Here is a 17370-nt window from a genome sequence, read left to right on the forward strand (position 1 = left end):
TAGCATGATAGCTGACCACGCTCTACATCCAGAAGGGCTTCCAGAAAGAAGGCTGGAACCCAGAATCCAGGCTTCACCCCAGGCCAAGGGGAGGCCCTGGCTAGAGGGCAGCAGGAGCGGGCCCCTTCAAGGCCTTCGACTGTGGTCTACCTGTGGTCTACCGGCAGGGAAGCCACAAGGTAAGTGCTAAGTGCTCTGAAAGCCAAGGGCGGCTGGTTAAGGCACCTGGAGTAGCCTGGGGGTCAGCTCTGCTAGAGAGCTTTCTGGAACTCCACAACCCATTTCCACATACCTTGTCTGGTCACTCCTAAACTGGTCCTGCCAGCATGGGCACCAGCAAACTAGACACCCTCCCTTGGCAGGAAGAAGGGGAGAAGGCCCCGGGCTCCTAGTTTCCCACCCCCTCAAATCCAACTCCCTGCCCTCGCGAGGGTCAGCGGAAGAGAGAGAACCGAACTCTTTCCCAGGCCAGCAGGCCTTGGCCACTCACCTCGGTCCTCCTCTCTACTGTCCCGCTCCCTTCTTTCCCCTTCCCTTCAGGGGTGGCTCTGTTCCCACGCCCTGGTGTGGGCCCCAGGCACCCCCAGCAGAATGAGGAGCGCTCTCCCCACCCAGTCAGCATGTAGGGACTCGAAACCCTGAGTCCAACCCCCTAAACTCTCTACCATCTGTGACCTAACCCAGGCTTAGGCCCAGCTTGGTGTTGGGGAGGGGGTGGTACAAGAGGTGCTTCTAACCCCTGCACCGCCCAGCCCTCAGGACTCGAGGACTTGTGAAATTCATACAATAACTCTTTGTTACCTAGGATTACCTAGGACTTAACAAAACAAACAGCTGGCTTCAAATTTGGTCTCAGGGCGCATGCCCTGCCCTGCAGACACCATTCCCAAGATGGTTAGGTCGACTTTACCTCTCCCACCTAAAAGCCAGTCCCCTCTCTAGCTGAACTCCTACAGCATCTTGTTCTTTCCTTTCCGTGACACTGTATCCCTTTCTTTTCTTCTTTCCACAACGGGTTAGTTTGCACAAACTTTCAAAATAAAAACACATTCCTGAAATCAAACATAGATGCCACGCTTCTTTTTCTCTGAAAGCTGCTTTTTCGTGTTTGGGGTAGAATCAACCCCCACCCCCATCCGACTTTGCAGCCATGCATGACTCATATCATTTGTTCATTTGTTACTACATAGAGAAAAGCAGACTGTATTACCTTCTAAAACAGCATCTTTTCAAACACTTTTTTTTTTTTTTTTACAAAACATACAGATCTACATTTCATAAAAAATTTCCCCACCATAAAAGTTGGTTTGCACAAGTACTTGGATGGTGTTAATGGTTGTGATGGTGGTGGCAGTGGGAACTTTGACTTTAAGCAACAACGCTGTGCATTTTTCTCTAAAACTAGGAGAAAAATAAGTAGAAATTGTCTATGTTTGCACGTATATAATGCACCATGTATACATACAAATATACCATGTTTCAGTACACATGTAAATGCGTAGATAACATATACGAGAATCACTCTAGAGTAACTCTACACTGACTTCTTTCGGTTCTGGCCTCTGCTAACATGTACACCGTAGGACAAACTCCAAGTCCTAAATGAGGCCATGGAAGTGAATGTCCAGCAATGAAATGAGCCCTTAACACACAGATGTAGATGGTCACCAGCCGTAGAGCCAGATAAGACCCTGGGAGGAGACCACCCCCAGGGCTGAGCTGCTGTGGCTCCATGTCTTTAGGGAGGGAAGAAACAAAAAAGGGGAGGGAGGAAGGGGAGGGGACTGAGTGGAGTGGGGGAGAGGGTGCCAAGTGAGTAATGGAATAATGCATATGAGGATGCCAATCTATTTTGGAAGTAACTCCTTTCAGTGCATAAAAAGTAAGGTAATTTCCAGAAACTCTCATCTCTATACACATGGACATTTGTAGAAGAAATAATGCTCAACTTACAAATACCCTGCGGGGCATATTCTGCACTCATCCCGGGCGTGGGGATTAGAGCTCCGTGTGCAGAACGAGGGGAGGACAGGCCCCTCCAGTGCAGAAGTTTATCTGTGAAAGAAACCCAAAATCAAGCACTAAAGCTATAAACAACGTGCATCGTAAACCACAGGATATCACATTTCAATTCCATTAAAATAGATTAACATCATTACAGCAGCCTTGCAGATAGTTAACCGGCCCAAGGCCTGTATCGAAAAAAAACAGCGATGGAGTTATGCCACAATTTTGTTTTGTTTCTGATTTTAGTCTTTTTTGACAAAATAGAAGGAGTCTGTTTTAGTTGTGGGGGCGGGGGCGGTGGCCTTTGGTTCATTTGCTTGTTTGTTATTGTTTGCTTATTGTCTTATAATACGTGATACGTAAACAGTAAGGGGGAAATTGGTAATATTACGGGGTTGACTGGTAGAGTGGAGGGATGTATCTGCAAGGCTGGTTAACATGCATACATTTACTTTCCAAGACAAGCCCAAGCAAAAAACAATATGCAAGTAAGAAATGAGTGGATCTGTGAATCATTTCTTCTGGAATAGAGCGTCCCACTCCACCTTCCCTGCCCCACAACTTCTTCCCAAGCTGTACTTATCACAGCAACTTCAAAGGCAGGGAAATCTGAGGCATTCTGGACTTGGTTGGGCCACACTCTAGAACTGTATCAATGGAATGAATACCCCTTATAGACATGGCTTCCTTTTTTTTTTCCTTTTTTTTTTCAATATTTTATTTATTTATTCATTCATGAGAGACAGAGAGAAAGAGAGAGGCAGAGACATAGGCAGAGGGAGAAGCAGGCTCCATGCAGGGAGCCCGATGTGGGACTTGATCCCGGGACCGCAGGATCAGCACCTGAGCCAGTCAGACGCTCAACCGCTGAGCCAGCCGGGCATCCCTAGACACGGCTTCTTACAACACAAAGCAGTGGAGAATACAGACTGGGATTTCTGGGGTTCAAATAACTTTGGCCAAGGCCACATCTTGAGGGTGAGGAATCCTACTCTCTTATGTGACAAGGAGAGAACCAGCAGCATTCCAATAACAGCAGCACCCAGAGAAAGTGGCCCACCTTCTCCATTCTACTGCACTTGGTTGCTCTCTGGTGAGGAGAAACAACTTCTCACACTAATAAACATAAATCTAGCAGTAAATCAAGCATTTCTAGCACCGAGACTTTTGTGAGAAAGGAAATATTTGGTTTGTGCAACCTGGGGATTATATGGTTTCTGTGGTAAGTTCCTAGTTTTTCCAAGTCCACCTTGAGCCAATCAAGCATGCAGAGGTCAACCTTGAGACAGAGTGTAGGGTCGATGGAGCAGGAGATACTCAGCGTGTTCTAGAGGCTGGGAGTTTGTGATGATTGGGGGAGGAGGGAGAGAAGAAAAACAGACTTTGATGGTGAGTAAACAGAGTATGTTTTCCATTAGCTTAATATTAAGAGCACTTAAAAGTGTTGTTGTTATACTCGAGGATAGCAGGTCTCAAGTGTAAAATACATCCTGTTCTCCTTATAGAGATTCTAGCTGCCAAGAACAGCCGGGGCAGTCAGCACAAGTTCCCCTTTCATGGGGAGCCCGGTGGGTAACAATGGTGTGGGGCTCGTGGAAGCTTTTATGCTCCGTTGTTACCAGGCCTGCAAAGGGGGTCTGCTACGGAGACCCCACCTAGCCGGAGACCATCTAGAGAGGCATATCCTCCGCCCCAAGCCCAAACAAAATAAATACCACAAAATGAACAGGCAAAAGGCTCAGAGACTGGACTTCACAACAACAACAACATGTATGTCTTCATTTGACTGTTTGTATTATAAACAGGGTATTGAGAGAGGAGGGTAAAATTAACTACAGATTTGGTCACTGTGTTTCTCAACAAGAAGTCAGAGAACCCGTTTTTGTACTCGCTCTTGCCTTAGCCACTTCCTAAGTTCGCCTGTGACCAAGACGGAAATCCTTTTAGGAGACCCACACAACGGAGGTAGCTCTGGGATCCTAGCAGAGGTGCAGCAAGGTACCTGGACCCCTGCGTGGGGACAGTCTGATTTCAAACTCCCTGCAGCTCCCTCTGAGAAGAGCCCTGGGGTGCCCTGATCGGCCTCCAGCAAGAAATCGGAGGACTGTTAGCCTAATCCAGGCCTGACCACTCACATTTATCTTCGGTTGGCAATCCTGTCTACAGACAAGCTGTCCGGGGGGCAGCGGCCTGGTCCAGTTTTCCACAGGACAAGGCCACATGGCAGAGCAAGGGCTCATCAGGAGAGGATCTGGGTATTTGGCATCATGACCTGCTTTTGGCTTTTGAATGATAAAAAGACCTTCGAGATCCTCAAGTCTATGCCTGCATCTGACTGATGGGAAAACGGAGGCCTTGAGCAATTAAGTGCCTGACCCACAGCTATGCTGATGTTTAGAGCAAAGATCAGAATTAGTCTCCTGACCCCTTGTCCAGTGTTCTTTTCTGGGATAGCCATCTATCTCTTCCCCAGGTTCCTGCCCAGGAAGTGCCAGTGAGGAGGGTTCTCTTTCTCCTAACCCATTAGGAGAAACACATCTCCTAACAACCTCTTGGGACAGAGTCCAACCCAGAGGTGTTGAGTGGGCCTTGTGGGAGGGTCCAAATAAACTGACCTGGCTTCAAAACTGGAAAACAACACCTGATCTACTTCCTTAGCCTCTCTCTGCATCTGACCTCACCCCACCTCACTGTTTTTACCCTCTACCTCTGCTTCTCCTGCAGGATTAGCCAGCTGAAGAGAGACAAACTGTTCCTACCGGCTTAACAACCTATTGATATTGTCTTTCCAAGAGACCCATACTTGCATTTCTGTTCCCCCAGGAAGAGGGTCAAAGTATAGGCAATGGGGAACCCCAGCTGATTCTGTAGCCTCTCCCACTGAACACATCCTCCTTGGATAAGTAGTTGGCGTTCTCACTGAAACTGGAAATGCTAAATTGTCGATAGCCTCCCAAGGGTTTCACTTCTTGCCATGATGCTTTCGATTATTTCATCATGTTTTAGGCAGAGTCTCACAATTAATGCTTCTAAGCATCACTCTCAACAAGCAGCTCCACCGGCCTGAGCCAGCCCTGGTTGAGGACCTTTTCTTTTCACTTCCCCCAGAGAGTGGTGGGCTGGAATGTGGGCAGTCTAGCTCTGCTCTCTTTTGTTTCCTTGGTGGTACTCTTAGGGCAGTGGTTCTCCAATTGCAGACGTAGGCTGTAGTACCAGCATCACCTGGGAGCCGGTTGGAAATGCAAATTCTCAGGCCCACCTCAGACTTACTGAATAAAAACCTGGGGTCAGGGGCCATACAGGACTCTATGTCTAACAGACCCTCCAGGTGATGCATACGTACAGTTCCAGTTTAATAACGCTGTCTTAGGGTCAGGGGAGGCATGGAAGCTGGAAGCATGTTCCTCTGGCAGAGAGCCAGAGCAGCTGTGCAACCGTTGTCCCTTCTGTCTGGGACTCACCTCTTTTAGGACTACAACAGTCAAAAACAAGCAAGCTTGGGACATACCTAAGAATCCTTTTGTGTGGAATCCCAGGTTCCACCCTCCTTCACTGATAGGACAGAGAACAGAACCAAGCTTTCCATCAAATAGGGAATGCTCTTTGCACAAGACTACATCCAAACCGGTTTACGCTAGACAGACGGTGTCCTCACCACTTCCAAGAAGGCTGAAATGTTTGAGAATGCAGCTGTGGCACGCCGCATGGATGCAATAGGAACTGGGCTCTCTGTCCTTGTCTGGACTCACGTATGTGATGTGTTGCCCTCTTCTGGATCAGTCTTTTCAAATGCCTGTACTCTTCTGGTGAAAGGTGTTTTAACCTGTTCTCATTCGTAAGGGTCTCTCTAGACCCAGCATCTCCACTTGGGGCCTTGGAAATGCCTTATGCATTATTAAGTGGCAACGTTTCCTTACGGCTGAATAAAAAATAATGAATCTTATATTTGAGGTCTCATTAAAAATTGGCAATAAACTGGGAATGGTTTTGATTTCATGTTTTACATTGATCACTTTACATTTCTGTATACAATGGGTACCAACTTTTGATGCAGAGCTCTAGAAGCCCTGTGGGATATCCCTGGAATTTAAGGTCCTTAAATCGGTTTCTCAAAGACTCCTTTATTATTGACATGCCGCTTGTTTCTGAAATTAATCACTGGGTATGTAATGCAGTCGCATTATAGTCTACTGCTGACCTACAAATGTCCCAAACAGCTAAGCACAAAGCATCATTTCCAACACACTTAGTGACTGCTCTGCAGGCCCGACTTTTATCAGGTATCAAATCCCCAGGCCTCTCTAGAGGAGTACATAGACATACAGATGTTTTGATGTTTACTAAAATGTATACGCATGTGTATACAGTGCATATATGTTTCCTTTCTTGAGCATATGTTTTTAGAGAACTTCCTTGCTTTTCCAACAAGGTAGAGCACAAAAGGAGTAGGGCTGTCCCCAAGTGGAATGGGTTACCCAGAGAAGTCATAACCTCCTGTTCACTCTGGGTCCACCAGAAAAGAAGGAGCGGCAACCCACCACGATGAGGAGGCATCTCCATCTTAGGTGATAGGCCAAAATAAAGGACCCCCAATCCTCTCTTTCAGCTCCAAAATTTCCAAATCTCCTCTTCCCCCAGCCAGTAGTGAGCTTACAGACTACACTTAAAAATACATCCTCAAAAAAAAAAAAAAAAAATACATCCTCAAAGTTTGTACAGTTTCCCGAATGAACCAACTTCAGTTCTAATCAATATCAGTGGATCCAAATCACAAAAATAACAACAGTGCAGCTAGTCTGGGACAGAGGCTTCCTTAACTAGAAAGCAAATCCACTAAACGTCCTTCTAGCTCTTGACCCTCCGTTTACCATAGATACCAGCTCCTCTCTTTCAGATCCTGTGACTTAGCACAGCATTATAGAGCAAACATTAGCTAGGCCTATGTCTTGAGTCCTGTCAATCGAAACTGAAAATGTGCCAGCTGTATCAGGGCTAACAGACTTCTTAATTAACCTTCTGATATTGTCAAAATTGCATTCCCTTTTGTTCTGGAAATGAGCATTTACATGAGCATTTTTTCCATCATTGCTTTTTTAACCAGCTAAGGTTTTACCAAATTGTGATGGTCTTTTAAAAAAGTGTATCCTGTACAAATGAAAGCAAGCGAGAATTCTAGAGATATCACACTTAACAGAATTTCTTTGCTGAAACTTGCTCATGATCTCTATATTCCTTGAGACTTCATCGGTGACTTTCATTTCACCAATTAGTCATTTAAAAACCCTTCTTTTTTGACCAATTCTATCCTCTCACAGCCTTGACTGTCTAAAAACTCACTTCACCTTTTGAGTTCTCATCCTAGGAATTCACTCAATGAGGGGAGAGGGAGACATGACACCTTTCATGCCCCTTTATCTATAAAAATGCAAAAAATGCAAGCTACCAATCTGTCGGGCCTAAACAAAATTTTCTGCAATCTGTGTCTTTAACATAAGCAAAGCGTATAATTCAAAAAAAAAAAAAAAAAAAAAAAGCTTGCTTTTCAGAAGAATAACTAAACCAAAGACATTGTGCTCCATCTTTGTGTTGAAATGCAGATTTCCCACTAAAAGGCAAATCCTTCATTTCAAAAGGTTGAATAGGATGGTACTTAAAAAAAGAATTCCAGCTGGTTAAATTTAGGGTGTTGAAAAAAGTGCACTCCAATAATATTCTTTGGCTCTGGGCCCAAAGTATTTTCACTTGATTGTGAATTAGATAAATTTTTATTACACTTTAAGCTTTTGCCTTAGAATGGTGGAACTTATCAAGGAGACTGGAAGGGCAGCTATATAAAGACAAATTGTCTTAGGACAGTTTTTTCCCTCTGTTTAACTGTATACCTCACTCTGCAAACCGTGCTACCCAGGTTAATTCCATTCATTCACTCTTTCGTGCATTCATCCAACAACTATTTACCGAGGGCCTGAAAGGTCCAAAGCAAGGGGCCAGCGTCTGGGGCTAACACAAAGAAAACCCAGACACAGACTTCCCCACAGCAGCCTTCAAGTGGTAGAGAAGATAAGGCCAGGACAGAAATCGCTCTACTCCAATTCGGAACGTGTGTCATGAGAGAGGCCCAGCTATGAAAATTCAAAGGAAGAGAAATTACTTCCACTTGAAAGGGAGGAGAGCAGCTTTCAGGAAGTGGTAACTTATGAACTGCACCTGGAGGGCCAAGAGGAAGGACTTTCTAGACAAAAGCAAAAGCAGGTACAGGTGCCCAGAGGAGCAAAGGCCAAGGTGTGCGCGGAGCAAATGGGGCCCAACAGGTAGTTACATTTAGATCACGATGTTGTACGCTGATACGTTCGGTTGACAACGGATTATCTGCTCGTCTAAATAAACCTGTGAGGACTTCTGCGAAGCCTTCGGCCTTTATAGGTTCATCCTTGCAAGTGTCACGTTTTCTTAAAATGTCCCACGGCCATGTGGGATGCTTGTGAGACTCTTCCTGGAAGATCATCTATCCTGTTTTGTCCTCCCCGCCCCCACCTCCACTTTCCTCCCCTGATGTATGGTGGGTGGTCTGCTGAGAATTCACTGTTTTATTCCTCTGAGTCAGACAAACAAGTGTTGATAGCCGCGTTCATCTCTGCAATATTGCCTCCCTGGCTTAAATAATCTATTTCAGATGTATCATTGCCCGTTTAAGATGGGCTTGTACTTGCTGACACATTTTCAACAAATGACTGTGCAAGAAACGTGCAGATTTTCCTCCACCGCTTTGTCTCTTCAATCATCAACTTGACCTTCTCTCCAAAATTCCCCTTTTTCTTCTCTTCAAAGCCACAGGGAAGGCGGGGGTACCCTCACTCCCACCCCCCACCCCCATCCTTATTTGAGGATTTTGTTTGTGTGTGTGTGGTGGGGTGTGCGTGAGTGTATGCATATGTGTGTGTGTGTGTGTGTGTGTGAGCATGCACGTGTAAGTGTGGGCTTGCTTCAACCTGGGGTCTTTTGCAGGTCATTTGGGAGAATATGAGAACTACTTTTAATGATGCCCTGGCCCATGAACCGCACTGACCCTCACTCTCCAGATTCTTTTCTTCCTTTAGGTCGTCAGGGGCTCGCTCCTCTGGAGAGGCTGCTGGCACAAAGTCAGGAATCCAGATTCTTCAGGCCCAGCCCTGCCACTCACCAGCTGTGCATGACCTTGAGTAAATCCCTTCCTCTCTATGACCCTAAGTTTTCTAGTCCTTGAAAAGACAAGACCGGATCAGGTAAAGGACTTCTCCCTCTGTTTCCCCTGCCAGTCGGAGTCTCTTTGAGACCAGATCTAGCGCTGGGGATTGGGATACAGGTAAGAGCCGGGCGGGGTGGGCCTGTGAGTGAGCGCCCCTGCAGGGACTAGGGGAGCCTACTGGCCAGTGTGGGCTGGGTGCAGCTGCTAATGTGGGCTAATTCTTAGACACAGAAATTAGGCCTGATGGTGGATTTCGGCTTCCAGGGGCACGATCTTGCAAAGATCACCTGTCTGAGCTTCAAGGAGGAAACCTAGGTGGGTCCAGAGCCAAAGAGACTGAAGGTCACAGAGAACCAGGAAAAAACTTTCCACAAACTCAGGCTAAATGTCAAGAGTAAAGGTCTCGGCTGTCCGTGCCAGACGGCCAGTGGCAAAGCTCTCGGCCTCCTGCCAGGGCCTGGCACCCACTGCTCAGGAGAGGGCACATGCAGGACTCTAAGGAAAGCCAGAGTCCTCACCCAGCACCCTCAAACCCTGGGCGGCAAGGCCCCAGTGTCCTGTGGTCCCTGCCCTCAACCAGCTTGAAGGGTTCCTGGAAAGCCATGTGTCAAGTGAGTTTCTGTAAACTGAATCACATTTGCTAACCGACATAATTTCAGAGATGTTTCATCACCCTTCCAGGCCCATCGAAAATTGGCAGGGCTTCTAACATTTTACCTTTTAAGTGCTTCTTCCTCCACCCCCTCCCCAACCTCTCTGTCAAGTAGTTAATGATCTGTAAACAAACACTTTAAATTCAGTGGGGGAGCTCACTATTTAAAGGAACCCTGTGGCGAAACCTTTTGAAAAGTTAACAATCTTTCTGTAATGTGAAAAATCACCCTCTAATTTATCAGTTGCCATTGATGAGGTTTTGTGGGTATTGGGCTCCCTTAAGGTGGGGCTCAAATGCAATACCTTTGTGGTTGGGGGCGGGCAGTGACCCAAGACGCTGCCCTGAATCCCTTCCTGTCACCCAGACTGTCCAGCTGCACACAAACACATTCACAGATACCACTCACCACCCCCCGCCCCACACACACCTGGCACAGGTGAAATGAAGGAAAGAATGGAAAATCATAGTCCCAGGGACCTGGGAAGCCTTGAAAACCACACTTGAGTTTCTCCTGACTCGAGTATTAGACACCTGAGGAGGGTGGAATCAACATTTTCCCACTGAAGGGAGGAAAAGGCATTTGGGCCCGAAAGATGGATCCAGTGACGCTGACCATTTGCTTAGCAAACGTTAAATTCTGATAACACCAGCCAGAGCGGAGGCCTTGTCTATCAAAGCCAGCAGAACACGCAACTCCCAAATTACTCTGAAGAGGCCACCCCGAGCCTTTTTATCTGTGTCGATTCACAGCAAAGGTAATTTATGCCTCCAGACCACCATTTTCATCAGTCTCAAGAAAATACCAGAACAAGCTTAAGAAAGCCAAGCTTATAAGGAGATCCTTGGTGTTTCCAGGTGTTCTTGGGTGCTGTGGAGGAGGAAGTCTGCAGGATGGGGCGGTGGGGCTGCTGGAGGGACAAGGAAGGGCAGAGGCACAGCTGAGCAGCCACGGAGCTGGAGAATTTTCTGGTCTTATCCTCTAGGACTGATCTGTGCAACCATTCAATGGAAAGGCACTCCAAAGAAGAGATAGCCCCAGGAAGGCTGCGTCAGGCCTCCCAGCCTGGCTCTTCTTAAGGGAAGATGTCCTGGCCCCTGTGGAGAGGCTTCTCTTCTTCCCAAAGCATCCTCCTCACATTCTGGCCCCAACAGTAATCCTGTGGGATGAGGGAAGGTGTTATCTCACCTCCCCAGCGAGGAAACAGAACGTGTCAAAAGCATCCTGTGGCAGGTCACGAAGACAGGACTGGAGGAAAGGCAGGACCCGTCCACCTTCCTGGGGACCAAGCTTTGCCCCTCATCCCCGCTCCTCTCAGGAGCCCTCAAGGTGAGCCAAGGCAGAGTGTGTGGTCTAGACACAAGCCTTCATGCCATTTACAGGCAACCACTCGCCTTCCTGGGACTATAAAGTGGTGCGCGTGTGTGAGGCAGCGGGGAAGGCATATCCTACAGGCCAAATGCTCTGTGACAGTCCGGGCCAAGAGATTCTTAGAACCAGATTTGGCCATTCTCCAGAATCAAAACCTATTACGTCTTATGGTTAATACAGAAGTGCTCGGAAATTATGAGAACTAATTTAAGGCCTCAAAGCTCTACAAACTCAAAAGAAAAAAAAATGGTCTAGCAGGTCAGGCTCTGACATTTCTTCGGGAACAAAACTAGGCTGCCCTCTCGCCTGAGGTGAGATTGAATCAAGGAGGGTTCTGGTCCTGGGAGGCCAGGCCTCATCCCAAGGCAACTAGTCCTTCTTTCGGAAACAGGCCTCTGCCCGCCCACAAGCTCCTCCAACTTCTGCTACCGACTCCTGTGTCCCTCAGCACCTTCCCTCCTCCTCCTGGGCGCAGAGCAGCCAAGCTCTGGCCTCAGCCCCAACCTCTCTGCCAGAGTCCCACAGAGCAAGGGAGAGGTGGACATAGCCTATTTATCTGAGGCCTATTTTCTCGGCTTCCTGGTTGTTTTTCTGGCTTTTTACCCAATTTCTAATCCTTCATTTATGCCACTAACCAACCTGGAAAGAATTTCCTGAATAAAAAAGAGGTGCCCACATGTATCGTGTGCACTCATTCAGGAGTTCCCAATCCAGCCACAGGGTGGGTGTTGCTAGCTGTTCTGGGGTTTACTAATTCTGTTGATTCAGCAAGGGTAACACCCAGAGTTATCAGACACCTCCAAGCTCTTCAAGCCAAGAATGCACCAACTCCTTTCTACCCAGTGGACGGGTTCACTTGGGAGCTCAGCTCCTGGAGACCTGGCCTCGCCGGGCAAAGGGGCCACAACGCCCCTGCCCCTATCCCATAGGGGTCAAGGGCGGATACAGGGACCCTACAACCACACGGGAGACCCCGGAATCGTTTTGTTTTTGGAATCTCTCTAAGACTGCCTGGGAAATGAGGTCTGAGAGGGTGAGCTTTCCCAGCCACGCTCCGTTTCCGTGGGGTCCCAACCGCGAGACTGACCTGGGGCCACCAATGCCAAGGCCTCTTCTGTCTACCAGGACCGGAGACACTCCACTCTGCCTAACAAGCCCCTCAGGCTGAAATCCTTTTACTTCCAGAGCCTCAACTTTCGACTGCTGGGTAGAAAGCCCCCTCCGTCCCGGGCCCACAGAACCCCGTCCGGCGGAGCGGAGCGTGGACAGCAGGGCTGACGCGGTTTCAAAGAGGCCGACCAGGCAAGAACCGTCCTGCACTCCTGCCCCAGCTCTAACGCAATAAAATGTCTTTTATCAGTGTAATTCAAGGCAAAGAGTCAAGGGTCTGTCACCATTCTAAAGAGGCTTATTACATGGCCACAAAAATTTGCCTCAGGCTCAAACCTGGCATGTAAGGTATCAGCGTGGGACAGGTTCTTTTGATTTGATTTTATTTTCTTACAAAATCTGAAAATGAAACGCTCCTGTCCCTCCCTTCCACCAACCGTTTTTTGATTTATGGGGAGGAGGGAGGAAATCTGAAGTTGACAGGTTGGGACAACTCCACTCAGCTTTCTCACTCAAAAGCTGCTTTTGTTCACCCAGACTTTGCATTTATGGCCTGCGGCTCCGGGCTGACGCTCCTCGCTCCTGGCCTGAGAGGCTGCAGAGGGCCGTGGCCTTCCCGGGGAGGAGGCCCCCCTGAGATTCCCGGCCCCCCCCCCCCCCCCCCCCCCCCCGGGCACAAAGGCCCCTGGGAAGACGCCGGAGGGCACCAGTCCTCTCCCCGGCCCTACACCACGTTTCTCTTGGGTCCGGGGCTCCACGTGGGCATCGGTTCCTCGACTACAGGCCCGGGCTGCCGAGAACCAAGGCGGCGTGGGGGGCACCCCGAGGCCCCACGCCCTCTGGCCGAAGAGAAGCCTCTCAGTAGACACTGGGAGCGTGAGTGGACGTTTCTTCAGGTCCGACTGAGAACCCTCGTGCTCCACGGCCTGGCCTGACGGGCTGCCCCGGGCCCGCGCCCCCCCCCCCCCCCCAGGTCACCGCAGGAATCTCCAGTAAATGATTCACTAACCAAGGAGCCTCCGGGTCAGCCCTGGCCCAGGACACGATTCGAGCCCCTTGAAAGTGGCTGCCGGCCCATGGGTTCACTGTACAGTTTTGGCAATCTGCAATCGTACATTTACTCAATGGTTGTTATGGACAATCGGGTTAATAATTCACCTTCCAAACGCCGTGTAATCACACAGTTAGAAGAGTTACAATAGATGTCCAATCTTCTTAAGGCTTCTGATGAACTGGCCCCAATTACCTAATCTGGGTCCCTTTCCTTTCCCTCTCTCGATTTTTTTTTTTTTTAGTAATCTCCCACACTTTCCTCTATTCTCATCCCCCACCTACACCCCTATCTTTCTGCCCCAAGAGAAAGAACAGTGTGAAGTTCTTCAGTTCAGATAATTCTATTTAGAACCCATGGTTTTGCTCCACTAAAAGGGCTTAAAAATCAGGCTAGGAAGCTGGCCATGGAAGGTGCAGAAAAGGCTGGCGGGTTGGTCTCAGCTGCCTCCCTGCCTCAGAGGCAGGAGAACACCTGCAGCCACCCACACCTCATGACCCAAAAGTTGCACCGTATCCTGGCATGGCCCGGTGGAGGCCCGAGAAAGAACGGATGCAAAGCCCCGCCGTGTTCTGTGGGGCCCCGGCTCCCCAGCCCAAGGCCTGGCAAGGGCCGCACGGTGTGAAACTGTGGTTGTGGGCTTTGGAGACAACCCCACAGACTCCCTCCCTTCCCACCCTTCCCTCCCTGGGCCCCCACCTCTGCTTGGGACATGCTAGGGGGCACGAAGAAAGAAACGTACACCCTTAAAACAAAAATAGAGCAGGGGTCCCAAGAATAGGGCAAACATTCAGAAGCCAGGGCCTCCTCTCCATCACTCCAGGGCCAAACCAGGCCCTTTGCACCTTTGTTTTATGGTTTTAATACACTACACCTCACCCGCCACAAGCAGATAACCCACTTTCAAGGGTCAAAGAGGTATCTGTGGCCCCTCCAAAAGGGCAGTGTGGTCAGCTGACCTGGGTCACCTTGGGCTGGGGCTGGGGCCACCCTGGCCACATGTGGCAGGGCCTGGCTGGGAAACCCAGGCAAGATGAGGGTCCTAGAGCACAGCCAGTGAGGGAGGAGAGGGGACAAAGGTGGCAGCTCCTGGCCAACGCTGATCACAGCAGGGACCGTGTTTCTTCTCCGTTTCAATGGGTTGTGACTTTTCTAAAGTTCCTCTCTCTTTTCTTTTTTGGATGTTCCACTCCCTGTATCTTTCTCTCTCCCACAAGTGCACACAACCCAGGGCTCCAATGTTTTAAAAGGTGCTTTTTTATTTTCACAGGTGAGATTTCTTTCCTTCCTTAAACGGGCTCTGTGTCCAGCACAGAGCCCAACGTGGGGCTCCAACTCACAACTGTGAGATCAAGACCTGAACCAAGATTAAGAGTCAGACGCTCAACTGACTGAGACCCCAGGGGCCCTGAGATTAAGTTTTTAACAGACCCCTCCGCCCCCAGTACATCTTATGTGAGGGTGGGAGAGCCTTTTGGCCACCAAGGCGTTGTGGTGTCATAAGACCTCAGCATGCTCTGTAGGAAGTGAACTGGGAAAAATCCTGCTGGCCAGCCCACCCTGTTCTCTAACTCATGAAACCCACCTAGATACAGAGACCATCTCTGCAACCTCTAGTCAGTTCCAAGAATGGGGATGGACTAACATTGCCCAGCTGAGGGCTTGGCTGTCACTTTCTGATAGAATACCAGGAGTGGGGTCAGATCATTAAGGGGGAATTTCTATATATTGGACAATTTGGGATCCTTCTATCTTCTATCTACAGAGTTTAGTTTGGTCGGAGTTTTTTTGTTTTTGTTTTTGTTTTTTGGTTGTTTGTTCAGGTTGTGGTCTCTTTTCCTCCATAAAAAAGAGGAAAAAAAAAAAAAGAAGCAGTATTTGTTTCCTGTTCGTGGAGCGGACAGAAGGAGGGTGTGCAGTGGAGGAGGTGTGTGGGGAGAAGGCTGATAGATGGAGCAGGGCCGAGAATATCCGGAATTGGAGAAAAGTGAGAAATGGAGCTTTTTCTTGGCTTCCAAACAGTTGTAATTTCTACTGCCACTGCTTAGATCCTGGGCACCAGGCATAGAGAGTGGGAAAAGGGGCATGTGACAACTTTGCCACAAATCAGGATTTGGCATTTAAATCCACAGGAAGCAAGAAGAATAGAGGGACTTCTTATTTATAGATCTGCAGATGAATTGAATGAGATAACCAAAATGTACTTCTCGTGTATCTGAAGGAACAATTCCATTTTCAGACTTGGAAAGGTTCCCATAATTGAGTATCACCCGACCCCGGCAGCGCACTGCATCCCAAGGTTAAGATCGGCTTCCTGAAAACCGGGCAGGAGGCTGCTGCTTTGGGTGGTAGCTCAACAATCGTACTTTGAAGGACAGGTTGGTACCACACTACATTTAACTGGATTCAGTTCATCTGATTATACAGTGCCTTGCTTTCTGGAATATGTAATCATCTCTTTCTGATGACATTTTAAATATCCAACTAGACAAATAATTGCAGCAATAATTGATAGCAGAGTCAAGCTGGAAGATCACTGATTGGCAGAGTCCCCACTGAAACAAATCTTTCTTTCAAACATCACAGGAATGATGTTTAAACCTAACTTTTGCTGATAAATGCTCAAAATCTGATTTACTGATAGAGACACTGCAAGAAAACCTGCACTTCAGCCTGTGATTACTTCGCAAGCTGTTTGAGAAGAATCAGGCAGTGTGATTTATATTATTTTACTTCTCATGAATAATTGCAAGGATGGTGTGGGTAGTTTGGGGGGAATCCACACAAGGGAAAGAAGTGCTGCCCCTAATGCTGCACTTCCTCAACAACTGGGGCCAACCCTCACGGTTTACGGCCCTCTCCTCCTCTAACGGATATCCTGGGGTACAGAGATGGTCTAGAGAGGGAAACACCCACAAACACACACAAACCATCAGCTCCTCTCAGGCCTCTGAAAACTGCTTTAGATCAATGCCTCAAACTGGGATTCACATCCCTCCGCCCTGTACAAAGGAGGCCGGGCCAGGGTCAGGAGGCCTGCACGCAGATGAGCCCCAAGTGGTCTCAGGCAAGTCCCCAGGTCCAGCGGCGCTCTCCTGCAGCCCCTCCCTCGCCTGCTTCTCCGTCCAGGGTAGAACCCTAATCAACTGTTGCCTCTATCGCGTGTCTGGATTGCAGTGTTAGGTTGTTACAGTTTGGGGCACTGCTTTCAACAATCCAGGCCCCACGGAATACGCAACAGTCAGAAATAGCTCACAAGAGATGCTTGTCTCCGGGAAATATCAAATGAACAGGCTGGCATATTAGCAGACACAGATTACAGTAAGGAAAATCTAAACCAGAAGATGTATCCGAATGCCTCGGCTAGCAACAAGGGCAAGAATTCGGGGATGGGATCTGAGCATTTGCCCAAAGCACTCACGTGAGAATTTCTTTTCATTCCCCCCCCCCTTTCCTTCTTGTTCTTTCTTCCCTTCCTTCCTTTCTTTTTTTCTTTCTTTCTTCCTTTTTAGGGAGGGGGTGGCTTTTTCCCCCCCTTGAAACTGAACCATTATAAGCGAGTTCACCTCATAGCTTCTGTTAAAAATCAGAAGCTTGTTAGACGTAATGATTATCTGCGCCGTGACACTTACTGCATCTGAGGGGGCTTGTCAAACAGCTTTACTCTAATTTAGAGCTCCCCTGTTAATTAGAAAGCCCTCAGATTTTCTGCAAATGCAGGTCACTATCGACAGCTCACACTTTTGATGCTTTGCCTGTGACAGTTGTTGGGCTGCCCTTCCAGGAGCTGGCAGGGTTGTCCAAACTCTGACAGTGTCAGAAAATTTAGTCACCGTGGCCGCTTTGCAGGAAGTTACATGCAAGGTGACTGTCCCCACACAGTGTTTCCCCACAGCCAACAAGCCTGATGAAATCTGCATTCACATTCAGCTAAAAATAGCTCAAATTTCAAT

At 48.3% G+C, this 17370-nt stretch overlaps 1 protein-coding gene across 5 annotated transcripts in view; it reads right to left on the bottom strand.

Moving 5' to 3' along the window:
• BCL11A (BAF chromatin remodeling complex subunit BCL11A) overlaps positions 1-17370 on the bottom strand; it is a 100347-nt gene that overhangs the window by 13960 nt on the left and 69017 nt on the right. For 3 of the 5 annotated variants that reach the window (XM_041756719.1, XM_041756721.1, XM_041756716.1), the window contains exon 3: positions 1954-2055. The exons of the other annotated variants lie outside the window; for them this stretch is intronic. In XM_041756719.1, coding sequence (XP_041612653.1) covers positions 1954-2055 — 102 coding nt within the window. The remainder of the gene's footprint in view (positions 1-1953; positions 2056-17370) is intronic. 5 annotated transcript variants of the gene reach the window in all.

Source organism: Vulpes lagopus, chromosome 5 (genome assembly GCF_018345385.1).
Source record: "Vulpes lagopus strain Blue_001 chromosome 5, ASM1834538v1, whole genome shotgun sequence".
Lineage (NCBI taxonomy): Eukaryota > Metazoa > Chordata > Mammalia > Carnivora > Canidae > Vulpes > Vulpes lagopus.